This window comes from Fusarium graminearum, chromosome 1 (genome assembly GCF_000240135.3).
Source record: "Fusarium graminearum PH-1 chromosome 1, whole genome shotgun sequence".
NCBI lineage: Eukaryota > Fungi > Ascomycota > Sordariomycetes > Hypocreales > Nectriaceae > Fusarium > Fusarium graminearum.
The window spans coordinates 2625404-2641146 of NC_026474.1; the positions used below are offsets into that span (position 1 = coordinate 2625404).

Consider the following 15743-nt stretch of genomic DNA (forward strand, 5'->3'; position numbering starts at 1 on the left):
TCAGACTCAGCCCGTGTCGCAGTAGACAGTAGCTGCCATGAGGCTGTTGCTACCCTCAGGGACTAACTTATCGACGCCACTCAGATTGGCCGTTTGATCCTAAAAGGTGTGCTTCGACCAGGTTTGAGAGAATGGTGGACGCCATAAACGGACGGGCAAAGCTGTGGTCCCCCTTCTTCTCAAGATATAAAGTCCCCGAGGGCGCCATCGAGAAACTATCTTTCATTAGACCCAACAGCATCGATCTTCAGTATACTCTCACATACCTCATCATTGCCTAGCATCCATCTACTCCTTCTCTTCTTCGTCCCCTCCCCTCCCACCACGCACAAACACCAGTCGACCTCTTCATAAATCAATCACAATGGTTCAATTCGGCTCTCGGGCTAACACGAACATGACTGGCTTGCCAACTGAGCAAGCTGTCGAGGACCGTCGTGTAGGCAATCCCAAGCGTGACCGCATGAGAAACGCCCTCGTCATCGTCCTAGGAGAATTCTGCGGAACATTCATGTTCTTACTGCTCTCTTTCATCGGTGCCCAGACTGCCCTCGTCACCAACAGTCCCTCGGATGCTGGTTCCCCTTTGCTGCCTTTTAGTTTGATGTACATTGCTGCCTCTTTTGGTACTGCTCTCGCCGTCAATGTCTGGATCTTTTATCGTGTCAGTGGTGGCATGTTTAACCCGGCTGTAAGTGACACCCGTACCAGCTTGCTTCTTTTATCCAATGCACATGCTCATTCCCTCCCCTTCAGGTGACTCTTGGTTTAGTTCTCGTCGGCGCTGTGACACCTATCCATGCACTCCTCATCATCCCTACACAGCTTGTCGCTGCCATCACCGCTGCAGGCATCACGGATGCACTCCTTCCCGGCAAGCTTCTCGTCACCAATGCTCTCGGCAACGGGACAAGCGTTGCTCAGGGTGTCTTCATCGAGATGTTCCTCACTTCTCAGCTCGTCCTGACAGTCTACTTCCTCGCCGTCGAGAAGCACCGCAGCACCCATCTTGCCCCCATCGGCATTGGTATCTCCGTCTTCATCGCCCACATCTGTGCGACCAACTGGACGGGCACATCCATCAACCCTGCCCGATCCTTCGGTCCTTCTGTCGTCGCGGGCTTCCACGGTTACGACTGGATCTACTACATCGGGCCCTTTATGGGTTCTCTCCTGGCTTTCGGCTGCTACAAGATCTTTAAGGTGCTCGAGTATCAGACTGCCAACCCGGGACAGGATGACGATAATCTTGACAGGTCTGGCCACCATCACTTCTTCGGCCACAGAAAGGAACCCATGCCCCACACTCACACTGACAACATCGAGCCCAAGGATCATGGAGTTCCTCAGAGAAATGACAGCGTCATTGATGATCAGATGGTCTAGGTCGTTCCTCGCAATCGGGTCTGGATCAGACCATGTGCTCAGCACAAGCTGTATCTGTATTACGGGAAGAAGCAGTGCAAGGATACAAAGCGTCGTTACGTTCTCGTGACGGTACAGCGGGCATTCAGCACGAGGCTGGATCGGTGTGTCGAACCATGGGATACTACATTGCATCAGTGTCTGTGACACGATAACGGCTCAACGGGGTTTCATGGGAAAGATTGGTTGGATAATAACATGGAAGGAATCCTGGAGAATACGAGGAAAGGATGGTATATGATTATGAAGTCTTTTATGTATAAGGTCTCGGAGTACCCACAGTTTTATCAAGGACTATCAGTTTTCTTGAAAGTAATACCAGCTCAGATACCACGATTGTCCTGGAAAGCGTTCCACTCCTCGTCGTCATTTTTGGTGGTCAAGTTGGTCGCTTCCTCCTCCTCAGGACTCTTCAGGTTCCGTACCCGTCTGCACGCCCCAGTGCCAGTGACGATGACCCAAAAGGGCAGCGGGATATACAGAAGCACGCCCCCTATGTAAACGGTATAGCCGATGGGCTTGAAGGAGAGACAGAGAAATTCGACGGTCTTGGCCACGGGTCCGTAAGAATACATGTCCATCGTAGCCAAGAGGCCCCACCACAAAACACATAGGAACCAAAGGATGCTGAAGATGGGGAGGATCATAGCCCAGTCCCGCGTCTTATAGAAGAACGTGTTGAACTTTCTGGTGTGGAGATCCAGACAACTAAAGCGAGAAGCTGTAGTGTAGAGGAGAAAAAGTTCGAGTGATAGGGGGATAGGCAAGGTCAAGACTGTTGTCAGGACCGCGTGAAAGGGGTTCGGGATGCTGAGTTCATGATAGATGCAGAAAGTTGCCGTGAAGAAACCCCACTGGAAGGACCATAGTGCGTAGACTGCGGTCTTGAGCATGGAGCCTACTTTTGACGACATGGTGATGAGGATTGGCGAAGGTGAAAAGAGAAAGCACAGGGAAACACGCTGACGCGTGCGTGGGAATGGATCAGTGTTCGTCGACCCCGCCGTAATTTCATGGATGATCCCTGTTGAAGATCATCTAAATTGGGACAGCAGTAACCAAGTGGCGAAAAGGTCTGTAAGTTAAACTTGAAACTCATAATACCTAATTAAATGGTTGTACTAAATATTTCCCTGGGTTATACCCTAAAAATTGGCTATAGCTCATCATCAAGTCGTATTCGATCATGAGTATGGACTTTGAGACGTTATATCATCGAACGAAAAGACAACACTGTTTCGAGTCCTTGGCTCTCATGCTGTACAACTCAGAAACCAAGATACAGGATGTGAGTGTCAAACATAGCATATGCATGCATGCACGAACTTGTCCGATGTAAGTGAAATCAGCATTACATGCTGTGAACGTTGTGCGAGTAGAATACTGTATATACTTGAGAATAATCAAGGCGCGTACTGCATATTCGGAAATAGAATAGGTATGCGTTGCTAGAGTTGAGGAGTATCTGTCCCGGGTCAGTTTGAGATTCGATTGATATATCAGTTAGTACCTACCTACCTATGAGTTTATAAAATATTGTTCAAGGTCCTACTCCATAGCATCCTCTGCGCCGGACATTGATGCTCTTGAATCGCCGTGAAAGTGGGTAGAATCGGATCCGCTCGCCCGAAGTCAACAAATTCTTGATTCTGGTCAGGATCAAAGGATATGTGAAACAGGATCAGTGGAATAATTATAATTTTGATCAGAAACCGTCAGTGAGTAATAGAACGATATGAACACTCGCCATTTATGCGTGTGTACCTGCTATATCGGCTTAGATACGAGGATATTCTTATCAGATGCTTCTACCGATTCCTCACCTCGGTACCGGCACTGAGGTCCAAATCCCGGGGTCGGCTCTCTTGGCCGGACAGCTAAAGATGGAATTTTATAGGAAGAATAATTCGTGGCATTTGAGAATGATTCATGCCTCTGAGTAAGAGAATAGAGTTGAAAATGTTGTAGCCAAGCCACGATAATTGTAATCAATCGTCATAACGGTGCATCGCAGGGATATTCAACCCTGGAATTACAGGGAAGGTAGCGCCTCGTAGATGGCTGTGTATGTCTTGATCCCAATGGCAGGAACCATCCTCCATCCTGCGGAAAGAGCACATGACCCACGTAATCATCTCTTGCTGTACTGAAATTACTCTCGATGATCAATCTTGGCTTTTTTCATCAAGATACCGGTTACCATCAATTGATATTGGTTCTTATGCGTCAAAAGGATCTCTTACACAGGCTATAACGCACTGTCGTTTTTTTGCACCGGCCTAACGCAACGTCGGCTCCGTGTACTGAGTGGCCTGGCCCGGCCTGGACTGGTTTGGGCTGTGACCTGTCTCTTAACTGCACTGCATAGTCACAAAACGGGGAATTCTCGTTTATTCGGACCTAAACTGTACCTTGCCTCTTTTCTGACCCCTAAAAAGGTGACCTTGGCTGTCATAACCTGTCCCTCGGTTCAATAATCCAGCTTCAACTTCATCATCGGACAGACCCGGCCAAAGTCAACCTTTTTAGGTGGGGTTTTCAATGTCTAACGCGGGGCTCATTGCCTAAAGCTCACGACTCTTAACCGATATTCGATCAAGAACCTACTTGACTCACCAGACGTTGTGGCACAACATGTCGTCCGTCAAAGCCACAAAGAAGAGCGCCTTCTCGTGTGAGCCGTGTCGTAGGCGCAAGGTCAATACATACACTTCTACTTTTTGTCCCTGACCTACCGGTGCTGATACTTTCTCAGGTCAAGTGCGGCGGCGAGCAACCCATATGCAATCGTTGTGCTGCCAGAAGCGATGACTGTATTTACAAACTGTGGGACTGACCCCTTCGGCCCTTTGGTCGTGTGCTCCTTTTTACTTTCTGAGCAGTTGCTCACGTGTCATAGAAACCCGACTCTGTCTTATACACAACGGCTTGAGGAACGCATCAAAGAACTCGAGGACCAACTTGCTGCCATTAAATCCCCACCTTCAATTACCGCTTCAAATCATTCTAGTCCGGGCGTCTGGAACGGCCATGACTTGAATCGCCATCCAGATGAGCACGCCATGACGAGGAGCTTCATGGGTCTCAAGATCGACGACAAGGGTGGAATTACCTATCATGGACCTACTAGTCTTTTCAATCTCCCCAGTGATCCTCACAAACACAAGCCAGATTCAATATCCTCCATTGACTCAGATGCTCATAGGAGAGAACGCCTAGTCAACAATGCATGGCACCAGCGTGCAATGGAAAACCTGTCCGATATTCCAGTAAGCCCGCCAACCTTGAGTGACTGGTGTTCTCAAACTTACGTCACGCAGGAACCATTTCAGTATCTCTTAAACGTCCATTGGTGTTGGATCCAACCCTTGTTCAACTTCATTTATAGGCCAGCCTTCACTCGTATGACTCAACCTCTACACTTTTGTAAGACCATCTAACATTAACAGGTGATATGCAATCAATGGGACCTTACTATTCTCACACACTTCTTAATGCCATGCTTTCACATTCTATTCGCTGGGGTAAAAGTGATCCCTCGACAAAACAGCTGCTTGACCAATCCTATGACGGCGGTGCTGTGTTCGCAAAACATGCTAGAAGCATGCTTTTCGACGAACTAAACAGAGGCGTTTGTACTATCCCAACCGTCCAGACGTTGCTCCTTCTTAGTGCAGGAGAGTGTGGCCATGGAAACACAACACAAGCTTGGATTTACAGCGGCATAGCTTTCCGCCTAATTGATCATTTAGGTATATGCGTCGATGGACAGAGATATCCCGGATCCGTCCACTTGACCGACGAAGAGGTCGAGATCAGACATCGGTTGTACTGGAGCTGTTATTTCTGGGACAAAATCATAAGCCTCTACCTGGGCCGCTCTCCTTCATTGCAACATACGCTTGTATCACCGCCGCAAATCATTAGTAAGTCTGTGTCCTTCTTTGTCTATAACTTTGCTCACAGTTTTCAGTGGACGACTCTGCCGAAAATGAACTTTGGGTTCCATTCGATTCTCCCAATGGTTCAGACTGGAAGTATCCTCCTGCGACAGCTCATTCTACCTCGTGCTTTATGAGTGCATGCCGATTGTCTGTTATTTTCAATGAAATTCTCATTCACATGTATGACCCATTATTGGAGAACACAGAGGCAGAGATGCAAGAGTGTCTGCAAACGCAAGACCCTGCCATGAAGCTATGGTGGGACCAACTTCCGCCTTACCTCAAGATCGAGCTTTCTGCTATGCCAGAATTAGCACCACCCTCTCATATTGTTACTATGAAGTAAGTATCCCGGATTATCATCAATTTGAAGCGTCTAACCGTGTCAAAGCGCCTTGTATCATACTTTCCGGATTCTCCTTTTTAGGCCTATGCTCTCCTGGCAAGTGTATCCAGAGGACGAAGGCCCGCATCCCATGCAAAATCACCTCGTGGAGTGTGTCACATCTGCAACAGCCATCATCGCCATCTTCGATCTCTTCTGCAGGACATTTACCATCAGCCACTGTGTTCTGTCACTCTCTTACAGTGTGTATATAGCAGCAACCATCTTTCTTTTGCAAGTTCAGGCTACCCCGGAAAACCAGCAGGCGGTTCGCAAACTGAACTTTTGCGTCCGTGCCTTGCAGCAAGCCAAGACCGTCAACCCAGGTAAGTAACATGACCGAATGTCTGGTTTAGCTCTGACACACTTGCAGTAATTTCGAGTGCTCTAGATCTAATCACTAGAGAAATGACCAACCTTGGCCTTAACCCAGGCTTCAACACACCGCTTCAACAACCCATACCGCAACAAATGCCAGAAGTTCCAATTCCGACTGACATACCGATCACCGAGACTGTTTACCCATCTTCTTTTGAGATACCCGCACAGCAATCGCCCTATGAGCCAGAACAGTTGTTCCAAACCCCTTGGGCTGACAATATGAACCCGGATGCGATGGCTGTTGATCGTGGGGTTTTCGAAGCACTGTCCACATTCGAGCCACTCAGTGTGAGAGTCGGTGCCATTTATGAATCCGGGAACAATCCCCAAAACTTCAGTTGAAAAATATCGTGCGGCTAGGCACATCTCATTTTACTGTTTCGGTTCTGGTTGATGACCCGATTTCGAAATGTACTGGGATTACGGCATTCCGAGTCCAATGTTCAAGTCGATCAACTTGATTGCGCCAAACTCATCAGACCCCAAACAGAGAATGGTTGTCAGGCACAACAATCCGCTCTGACACCACTCGATGACCACAAGCTCGAGATGACTGAGCCAGGGCACATCAAAAGCTTCGGCGAGTCCCTGACAACAGCTCTGACAAGACATAAAGCCAGCATGGCCCAAGATCAGCACGGGTCATAATAGACATCTCTGGAATTCTAGGCGCCATATAAGTGGACTTCTTATCAAGGGTCACATATCTGGATCTATCGCGTTCACAGCGAGTTGTCCTGTCCCTGGCCTACCAACCCAGGTAGATGCCATCTGAGCTTACCAAGAACCGTTCCTACGCAAGGCAAATTTACAGAATGTATATAAGCGGCTGTGGGCCGACTAAATCTACCTGTGGACTGGATCTGCTTGAAGGGTACCAGTAACGTTGTTTATGTGGCGATCAAGTCGCATTTAATAAATATATATAGCTAGCTTAAACAAATCGCAGCCAAACATACCAAAATTGGACAAATCCCCTATAATATGTCCACTTGTTCTTCAATCTCCCAAACTCAGTCGTGCAGATCATGCCCTTGGTGATCTTTTGACATCCCACAAATCCTCTGCGTTTCCTCTGAATAGCCTCTCTTTGAGATGCTCATCGTCGCCACACCAGCCAACTACTCTCTGCATCCAGGGCCTGATATCGAGACCCTCGAACCGTGTGTGAGGCCAGTCAGTCGCGAAAACGACATGGCTATTGCCTGCAATACGAATCACTTCTTTGGCGAGGGGATCCAGATCGCTATAATCGGATTGAGCGGCTATGCGATAAGGGGCTGATAATTTGACATAGGTAAGACCATCTTTGAGCAGACGAGTTAAAGATGAGAAACCTGGCAGGTCATACATCTCAACACCCTGTTGGTCTTTCAGCGGCGGTTGTCCCAGATGGTCGATACAGAACTTGATGTTGAGTTTTGGGATGATAGGCTCCAGGAGCTCAATCATCTTCATGGGAACGTAAACTTGAACGACCCAGCCCAATGGTCTTACAGCGTCAGCATATAATGTCAACTGTTGCTCCAATTCAGCCGCATCCAATTCTGCTCCAACCGACTGCAGATTGAGTCTCACACCGCGCACACCCAACTCGTGCCACTTGCGAAGCTCATCAGCGTCAAAAGCTTTAGGGTCAATTGCAACGACACCCCTTCCACGCTCCGAACCAAGATCCCGCAGACCATCAAGCAAACATGAATTGTTCAAGCCATAAATAGATGGCTGAACAAGAACAATGTTTCGGAGACCCACGCTGGTTTCAAAGTTGAGGGCCTGCTCAAGAGTGTGCGAGGATGGACGATATATTGCTGAAGGGTCCAGAGCGTAGTTCTCCACATCGACAATATGCATATGCGAATCCCATGAGTCGGGGGGGATAAGTTGAGCGAGATCCGAAGAAGCCATTGCGAAGTTGTTGCGAGGAAACAATGAAGGATGGGAAACACTTGGAGATGGGAACGTAGTCAATATAGCCAGTCCAGTCACTGCTACTTTACAGAGGTAAGATGTACTCGGCGTCGACCGAGGTCGGCCGAGTCGGCGGGGAAAGCTGGACATTAAGCTTCGCATTGTGCTGTAACGGCGGATTTCCGAGATTTCGCTCGGATGATGCTAACAGTTGTAAAGTCTATCTTCCTTTTCTTGTTTTTTACTTTAATTTTATAGGATTGTCACGTTATTGCTTTACGTCTATATCAGAATTTCCGAGGTTATCGTTCTTGTGAAGCGACGATGTAACGAACCGGCCCTGATCCTTGTCCGTTGCCGGATGTCGGGGACCTCGGGGGCATAATGAAGACACCGAGCGGCTGCAGAAGGGAATCGATGATGCGATACGCACATGAATTGGAAGCCAGTAAAAATAGTATCCAAATGGGTCTTGTTGAAAGTGATATGTGCGTATAGATGTATGTCTCATAATAAGCGTATCGCAGCTTACACAATACGCCAAAGTTACAATCAAACAATCCGCTTGCACGTTACATACCGGTATATCCTCTCCTTCTCTCTAACTCCATTCGTCTAACTAATGAGTAGGCGGCGCATCAATAATCAACTCAGCCTCAACCATTTGATTCCATTTAATTATTGCGCCTTGCTACTAGCTACGGGGATAAGAAAGCCTCTCACTAAAAAAGAAAACCGCGGGGCAAAAGACCCTTGATTACCTAGCGCCACCTTCCCAAAAGAGCAATATAGCTCTTCTAATCCAATCGTCATCTGCGACTTCCGTGACGCACTGTCTCATCCCCGCCCGCCACACCTTCCTTCCACCTTCCCGTCAATTCCACAATTCCCCGTTCTCTGGACAGACTATTTGTCATTCATTGACCGCAGAAAAAAGTTCAAATATCATTGCGCTTCCCTTTTCATCCAGATAGCTTCATTTTCCCTTCACGCTTGCTCATTCACTAAATACACCTGCGATTCATATATACAATTACCCCCGCGGTGATCGACAAAAAAATGGCCTTCAACCTTCCTCCTTTCCTGGCGCGTCTTGCCCGCCCCTTTACACAGTCCAGCCGACTCTCTATTGCTCCTGATCAATCCGCCGCATCAGTCATTCCCGAGGGCGCTCAGCGCTGCACCGTGGCCGCAGGCTGCTTCTGGGGCACCGAGCACCTCTACCGCAGGCACTTTGCTGACAAGGGTCTTATCGACGCAAAGGTCGGCTACATTGGTGGTGATCTTGAGAACCCTAGCTATCGCGCCGTCTGCGGCGGCAAGACTGGACGTATGTTCTTGTGTTCCCCGTGAGAGTATTGAAAAATTGGTGACTGACATCGCAACAGACGCTGAAGCCGCGCAAATCATTTTCGACCCGACAAAGGTCACATACGCGCAGCTCCTCGAATTCTTCTACAAGACGCATGACCCCACGACACTCAACCAGCAGGGCCCCGATACCGGCCCCCAGTACCGCTCCGCTATCTACTTCCACAACCCCGAGCAGGAGAAGATTGCGCGCGAAGTGACAGAGAAGGCCAACAAGCAGTGGTGGAAGGGCGGCATCGTGACTGAGATTGCGCCTGCTGGCAAGTGGTGGACTGCCGAGGAGTACCACCAGCTCTACCTACACAACAACCCCTCTGGTTATGAGTGCCCTAGTCACTTCATGAGACCATTCCCTCCTCTGGAGTGAGTCGCGACAGATTAGCTTCTGGGTTCTGATTGAACAGAAAGTCACAAATGATATCATCAAAAGGGAGAGGAAAATATATGGAAAATGCCATATAAAGCCAGGATTTACTTGTATATAAGAGTCATCATTCGAGTTGGAGAAGAAATTTGATCTTTTTTTTTTTAAACTATTTAGAGTCCTTAAATTATATGGAACTTCTTTCGGTCCATACGCCAAGTTGATCAATGACAGAAGAGAGGAGTTCATTAACCTCTGACAAAACAATAATCATTTTTGCTCAAAAATAATACAAGTGGCTTCTAAAGCTGGTTTATGCAAAAGCAAATATCGCTTACTTGCGGCGGTTCTGCTGCATCATCAGAATCTGCACCATGCGGATAAAGATGTTAAGGAAGTCAAGCTCAAGAGAAATACTCTCGTTGACGGGGTCACGGCGCATGACACCAGCCTGAGCGAGACGGGCGTGGTGCAGAACCTTCTGGACATCGTACAGAGTGAAACCACCGAAGACAGCAAGACCACCGTACAGCCAGAGGTTCTCAGTGAAAGCGAGAGTTCGGATAGCAGTGGCGGGAATGATGAGAGGAGCGAGACCAGAGGCAGCAACGATAGCGGCACCAGCAAGAAGAGGACCACCGATGTAGAGGTACTTCTCCTGCTTAGCAGTGGCACCGACGATAGCGAGACCACCCATCATGGCAACGGTGTAGAGACCGGCACGGCCCAGAAGAACGGGAGGAACGAAGGCGAGGAGAGGGGCGACAAAGGCAGCCTGGGTGGCGTTGAAGGCAGTCCACATGGCGTACTTGGGGATATAGCTGCAAACATGTTAGTAAAACCGACTCAATTTCGTCATAGATTATCTATTTTCGAAGCACTTACTTGTCAGGGCTGATAGATCGGGTTCCAATCATGGTAGCAAAGCTGAGAGCAAGACCACCAATACCAACAACCCAAGGGTTGGTGACCATAATTCGGTACACGAAGCCAGTCTGAACCATTTGTCGAGCCGTCAATCCAATGATACCAATTCCGAGACCAGTGTGCAAGAAGGTATTGTTCAGGTATTCGCGCTCGTAAACGGGCATGCCACCATCCTCACGGGTCTCCCGGTTGAAGACAGCGTTGATAGCGACAAGGGTACCACCAAAGATGGCACCTCCGACCAAGAGTCGCCGGCTGGTTGATTGAGGCGCTGTTGCGACACCAGTTGGGGAACCCTGGTGGTAAGAACGGCCACCGGCGCGACTCGTTCGCTGGAAAACATTGCGGGTGGCGGTTGATGTGATGCGTGAGGTGAAGAAGTTGGCTGTGGGCTTGGCCTGGATGTGGAAGCTTCGGGCTGATGCGGAGTTGCGGAAAGCAGTCTTTGATAGCTCAGGAAGCCTCTGCGCAAGACGCGCAGGGCCCTGGCGGACGGTGAGAGTGAATGACATCGTCGTTCGTTCTGTCGGGGCAGTTGTCGATCGATAATGCAGGCGTTTACAAAGGAAAATGGTGAAGCGGGGACGGGAAGGCAGACGATATAAGTTCCTGGCCAGACAAGCATGACGTTGGGTAATCCAGTGGAGCTCATCCAAAATCCGACGTCACGTGGCTACGGTGGAATATTGTGGAAAGAACCGGCGCCTCTCAGTGACTCAACTCTGTTGGTCAGCGCTCGGCCGCTAAAGTTCTAAACTCCATGGTCCGTCGGATTTACAGGAACAAAAGTTGACGATGGAGGCAACTCGGCATGAATGAAATTCTAGTCTCTTCTTACGTCAATTCGTCTCGTTAGGGTACCTTGGTGCAGTACTATTAGTTAGGCTAGCTTAGCAGATTGGTAAGGTGTCGGCTCCATCAAGGGTATCAACCAAGTATCCTTTCAACACAATTCGCATTCGTCTCATCTCATCATGCATATCCCGGCCCATCAATTCTCTTCTGCAATATCGCGGCATGAAACTTGAATGTAATGACAAATGCTCCATGACTCTGACGCCAATGCTGTAAGCAACATATATCCTATCACTGTGCACCGCCTCCAAGCAACTATCCTTTCCCAAACAAAGTAGTCCAATGCGCCGGCCTTTCTTCATCTTAAGCTTCCACGTCCCTTTTCAATGACAAAACGTACAGGGCGCCTTGCTCTCTTGGACCTGTACCCGAACGCCGAGCGTGGCATAAAGTTTTGCGAAGTGAGCATAGCGACACTCATGGCTTTTGGTGCAGGTGCATCGTCTTCGCCCTCTGCCGACCCAGAAACTTCACCTGGTGTGTATTCTGCAGGGCGTTGGCCAAGTCGATCGTCGAAACCCCAGTTCGACACGCCGCCAGCTCGAATCCACGACTCCAGGTTCCGGCATTGACTAACATCCATCCAATTCAGTCGTCCACAGCCGTTCAGCACATTCTCCACTCCTCGTCCTGTGACACGCACGCAACCACGCACACTTAGAGCTTCCAGGTCATTCAAGTGAAGTGCCACGCTCTCTAGACTTCCGTCACTAACTGCGCTTCCACAAAATGCCAGTCGCAGCTCTTTCAATTTGGGTAGCCGGAGAGCGACAACTTCTGTTGCCGTATCAGAGAGTGCACAGCAGAACGATAGATCCAGGTGCGTAAGGTTTTTGGCTGAGTTCACCAGAGCAACAACGGCATTGTCCGATAGATATGTGCAGTCTGCCAAGCACAGTCGGGTAAGTTTCTCGAATCGGAAAGGGGCCCATGATTGAAACCCAGCATCTGTGATCGATGTACAGCGTGTGAGGGACAACCACTCGATACGGTTCGAGGCGTGCGCCGCAAGGTGGGCCATGGAACGATCTGTGATGTGCTTGCAGTAGGAGAGGTTAAGGCGTCTCAGCTTCGGACATCCCACCACCGTTCCGGGTGGCAGCACATTTTGTGGTGCATGCTTCTGTTGCTGCTGCTTGGTTCGCGAACGAGCTGTGGAGCTGGAGATAACAACGGACTTGGAAGGTGGAGGATCAGGCACAACCCAGCCAACAACACGACCTAGCAGATTATCGCCGACTTTACGGCAGTTACTCCAATCCACCTCCTCTAATCCCTTGGCATTCTCGCTCATCTCCAAAATCTGATTGGCTGAAACGTCCCAAACAGACTTCATCTTCCATGTCTTAACATTCTTGCCACAGCTACGCCACAATGCGCCGAACCCTTCATCAGTTACGTGAAAGCAGTTGCTCAAGTCGATGGATAAAGCGCGGGTGCCAATAAAAGGAGCAAGGACTTTAAGCAGAACTTCGTCAGTGATCCTTCGGTTGTAGACCGAGAGATCAACGTCTTGACAAACTCTGGGCGATGTCGTTAGAATTTTGCGCCAATGCGTGCTAACCAGGCGCAGCCGAAAGAGTTCTCCAATATCCACGTGCTTAAAGATGTATATCAAGATCTCGTCCGACAACACCGGTTTGCTCATGGTGATGGGCCTTGTGGGCAGCGTAGTTCGAACTCGCTTGGCTGGAACGTCATCGTCATCGGATGGCGTCTCAGAGAATGCAAATTTGATGGGTGTCACCTCTGACAAACGAGATCTTGCACCATTAGTATTGGGAGCGGAACTGTCTGTGGGCGGTATCGGGGGTGCTAAAGAGTGGCGTCTTCGATTTCTGATGTTTTCCATGTTGACGCTCAGGAACGGGTCGGGATCCTTCGGTGCTACGTTGGCAATGTCCTCTTTGGAAGGAGATCCTGGTTTAGATGGAGTAGTGAATGTGAGGTTAGGTAGTGATGCTCTCATTGATGCCGTGGGGGTTGTCGGGTCGGATTTGTTGGCCTTTTCCCTGACATCAACGTCGATCATGTCAACGTCGTCGCTCTGTTTGATGTAACGTGATCGTGCAGTTTCTTTAACCTGTGTCAAGATGTCTGAAGGACAGCGCCTCCAAAATTCGTCGAGGACGTCTCCAGTAATCATGATACACTCGACAGAGGTTATGGATCTTACAGTAGCTGTTCGACCACGGGACAAACCTAAACTCGCCACCTCGCCAAAGTATTGACCTGCCTTCAACCGCGGTCGTTTCGGGATAGCCATAGCCTTATTTTGGACGTTGCTATCATAGACCGGTTCGTCGTGTATCACCTCGGCTTCTCCACGGACGATGAAAAATATTTCGTTACCTGGTAAGCCTTGACGGACAATATCTGTGAAGGGGGTATACGATTTGGGCTGGACACTGAGCCCCAGAAAGTGCAGCATATCTGCAGGAAGGGTAGAGAAGAGCGGGAGCTCTTTGAGCGTGGTTCGAATGTTAATTTGACCACTCCCAATAGCACTTCCAGCAGTTGGGTCCTCCATGATACCTGGACTTGGCGATTTCCTTTTCTTATTGTTGACCACAGCACCATCTTTGATGACGCCACTTTCTCCGGTAGAGACTTCGCCAGGTGCCGCCTCTCGAGCAGTGAAATCCCCTTGAGGGGGTGACTTGGTTAATCTTCCGCCCTCTTGTCGTTTTTTCTTGAGAAGATTCAGGCGTTCCTGTGCCTCTTCTCGGATTGCCTTTTCCATATCCGGGAATTTGGGTATCACAGCGTGCAGATCCTCTTTCTTTAAGACCAACAGAAGGCATTTCGTGCGTGCAACGATGGTGGCCGTACGTGGCATACTCATCAAAACACCAATCTCACCAAAGAACGATCCAGGGTTGAGCTCCGCATAGACCGCCTCCCCGTCCCGCGAAGTCACAGCAACAACACCTCGCACCAGCCAATACATTGCCTTGGCTTCATCTCCTTCGGTAACGATGTGGTCGTTGGGACTCTGGATTTGAGGCTTCAGGTGGTTTCCGATGGCTACCAGAAACTCCTCAGGGGCAGACATGAAAAGAGGAAAGGACCTGATACGGTCAACCAGGTCCAGTGGCATATCTCGAATGAGTGATGCTGTGAGCGGCGAAGGCCGCACCGGCCGTGTAGGGTTCGTCTCGACATTGAAGGATCGAATTAATGAGATAGAGTCAGACGACGCTGCTGCAGCCGCGGCGTTCTGGTGATGTGCCAGCGCCCTATAGGGCGACCCGGAGCTTGAACGACCCCGCCTCATTGTTCTGGGTTTGACAAAGAGCAATGTAGCTAGGGGTCAGCGCAATTGCAGCGACGAGGACAGTTACCCTCCCTCCAGCAAGCTCTCAAGCCGCAGCAGCAGCAGCTAAGAATGGGATTTATTGTCGTTCGTTTATCGTCAGGGCGTACAGTTGAAAACTTATGAGGCGCAAGTATCGACTAGAGCCTTGAAGATCGAGCAAGACACGGTCATGCTCTGGTGTGACGACTCGATGGTGACCGATGGTGATAGTTGATAGGAACAGAATGACCAAGTTTATACAATCGTTTTATCGGCTTTCGATACGAGGTTTGACGCACAAGATGTTCGTATGATCGCCCAGAATCGATGCGTGAGGTCCGCGATAAGCGGAAGATGGAAATTCTATAGTCACAGGCTCAATGGCGAGCTGACAAGTCACACAGAGTTCCAAGACGGCGGTTTGGAAGCTTCCGTAACACGAGAACAAGGAGCAAGCTGTTGCAAGTGCGAGTGTAAAAGTTGAGCGTCAAAGGTGATGGTGTAGATATGCCAGAGTGTGCTTTGAAAGCTGTAAGCGATGACGGCAACGCGGACAAAGACTGGAATCTGATGTAGAGACTTACCAAAGCTGGAACGGGAGCCAAGAAAACGAAGGTTGTCTGATAGTCTCTAGCAGAGGGTTGTAAGGTAGAAAGCAAGTGGGGAGCTGTCAAGAATCAACAGGGAAGCTTTTGCGAGGGTGGCAATTGGCATAATACACAGCTCGAAAAGGAAATCAGTTGAGGGAGGTCAAGAACCATGAAGATAGTCCGCATGGGAAAAGATGGATTCCAGTCCCCAAGGAGAGCCCAAGCAGCATAGTCTGGCCGCCACAAGAATAACGCCCACCCACAACTCAGAGGGCCCCTCAGCATTGGATCT

The 15743-nt window shown here is 49.4% G+C and overlaps 7 protein-coding genes across 7 annotated transcripts; 3 read left to right on the plus strand and 4 right to left on the minus strand.

The window, feature by feature from the left end:
* Positions 1 to 364: 364 nt before the first annotated feature.
* On the plus strand, positions 365 to 1386 carry FGSG_00811 (uncharacterized protein; the record flags this gene model as incomplete). The annotated part of the gene is made up of 2 exons (XM_011318222.1): positions 365 to 691; positions 757 to 1386. 2 exons carry the CDS (start codon positions 365 to 367, stop codon positions 1384 to 1386), a joined length of 957 nt encoding a protein of 318 aa, XP_011316524.1.
* Positions 1387 to 1520: 134 nt separating this feature from the next.
* Positions 1521 to 2339, minus strand: FGSG_00812 (uncharacterized protein; the record flags this gene model as incomplete). Its single annotated transcript, XM_011318223.1, has 1 exon — positions 1521 to 2339. One exon carries the CDS (start codon positions 2337 to 2339, stop codon positions 1749 to 1751), a length of 591 nt encoding a protein of 196 aa, XP_011316525.1. The 3' UTR covers positions 1521 to 1748.
* A 1720-nt stretch (positions 2340 to 4059) lies between these two features.
* Positions 4060 to 6783, plus strand: FGSG_00813 (uncharacterized protein; the record flags this gene model as incomplete). The annotated part of the gene is made up of 8 exons (XM_011318224.1): positions 4060 to 4097; positions 4325 to 4694; positions 4746 to 4827; positions 4875 to 5351; positions 5399 to 5711; positions 5797 to 6080; positions 6128 to 6423; positions 6496 to 6783. The coding sequence occupies 8 exons, from the start codon at positions 4060 to 4062 to the stop codon at positions 6781 to 6783; spliced, it is 2148 nt and encodes a 715-aa protein (XP_011316526.1).
* A 378-nt stretch (positions 6784 to 7161) lies between these two features.
* Positions 7162 to 8068, minus strand: FGSG_00814 (uncharacterized protein; the record flags this gene model as incomplete). Its single annotated transcript, XM_011318225.1, has 1 exon — positions 7162 to 8068. Exon 1 carries the CDS (start codon positions 8041 to 8043, stop codon positions 7162 to 7164), a length of 882 nt encoding a protein of 293 aa, XP_011316527.1. The 5' UTR covers positions 8044 to 8068.
* Positions 8069 to 9049: 981 nt separating this feature from the next.
* FGSG_00815 (peptide methionine sulfoxide reductase msrA 1) lies at positions 9050 to 9947 on the plus strand. Its single transcript, XM_011318226.1, has 2 exons — positions 9050 to 9376; positions 9435 to 9947. The coding sequence occupies exons 1-2, from the start codon at positions 9106 to 9108 to the stop codon at positions 9782 to 9784; spliced, it is 621 nt and encodes a 206-aa protein (XP_011316528.1). The 5' UTR covers positions 9050 to 9105; the 3' UTR covers positions 9785 to 9947.
* On the minus strand, positions 9926 to 11275 carry FGSG_11828 (uncharacterized protein). The gene is made up of 2 exons (XM_011318227.1): positions 10667 to 11275; positions 9926 to 10602 (listed from the first exon to the last, which is right to left on the minus strand). Exons 1-2 carry the CDS (start codon positions 11218 to 11220, stop codon positions 10116 to 10118), a joined length of 1041 nt encoding a protein of 346 aa, XP_011316529.1. The 5' UTR covers positions 11221 to 11275; the 3' UTR covers positions 9926 to 10115.
* A 586-nt stretch (positions 11276 to 11861) lies between these two features.
* Positions 11862 to 14840, minus strand: FGSG_11829 (uncharacterized protein; the record flags this gene model as incomplete). Its single annotated transcript, XM_011318228.1, has 1 exon — positions 11862 to 14840. The coding sequence occupies one exon, from the start codon at positions 14838 to 14840 to the stop codon at positions 11862 to 11864; it is 2979 nt and encodes a 992-aa protein (XP_011316530.1).
* Between the last annotated feature and the right edge of the window lie 903 nt (positions 14841 to 15743).

Bases quoted from the DNA above. Each gene is read 5' to 3' on its own strand.
- FGSG_11828 (XM_011318227.1), bottom strand. From the start codon at position 11,220: ATGTCATTCACTCTCACCGTCCGCCAGGGCCCTGCGCGTCTTGCGCAG. The intron at 10,603-10,666 runs GTAAGTGCTTCG...ACATGTTTGCAG, and splicing joins CGATCTATCAGCCCTGACAA to CTATATCCCCAAGTACGCCA.
- FGSG_00815 (XM_011318226.1), top strand. From the start codon at position 9,106: ATGGCCTTCAACCTTCCTCCTTTCCTGGCGCGTCTTGCCCGCCCCTTT. The intron at 9,377-9,434 runs GTATGTTCTTGT...ACATCGCAACAG, and splicing joins CTGCGGCGGCAAGACTGGAC to ACGCTGAAGCCGCGCAAATC.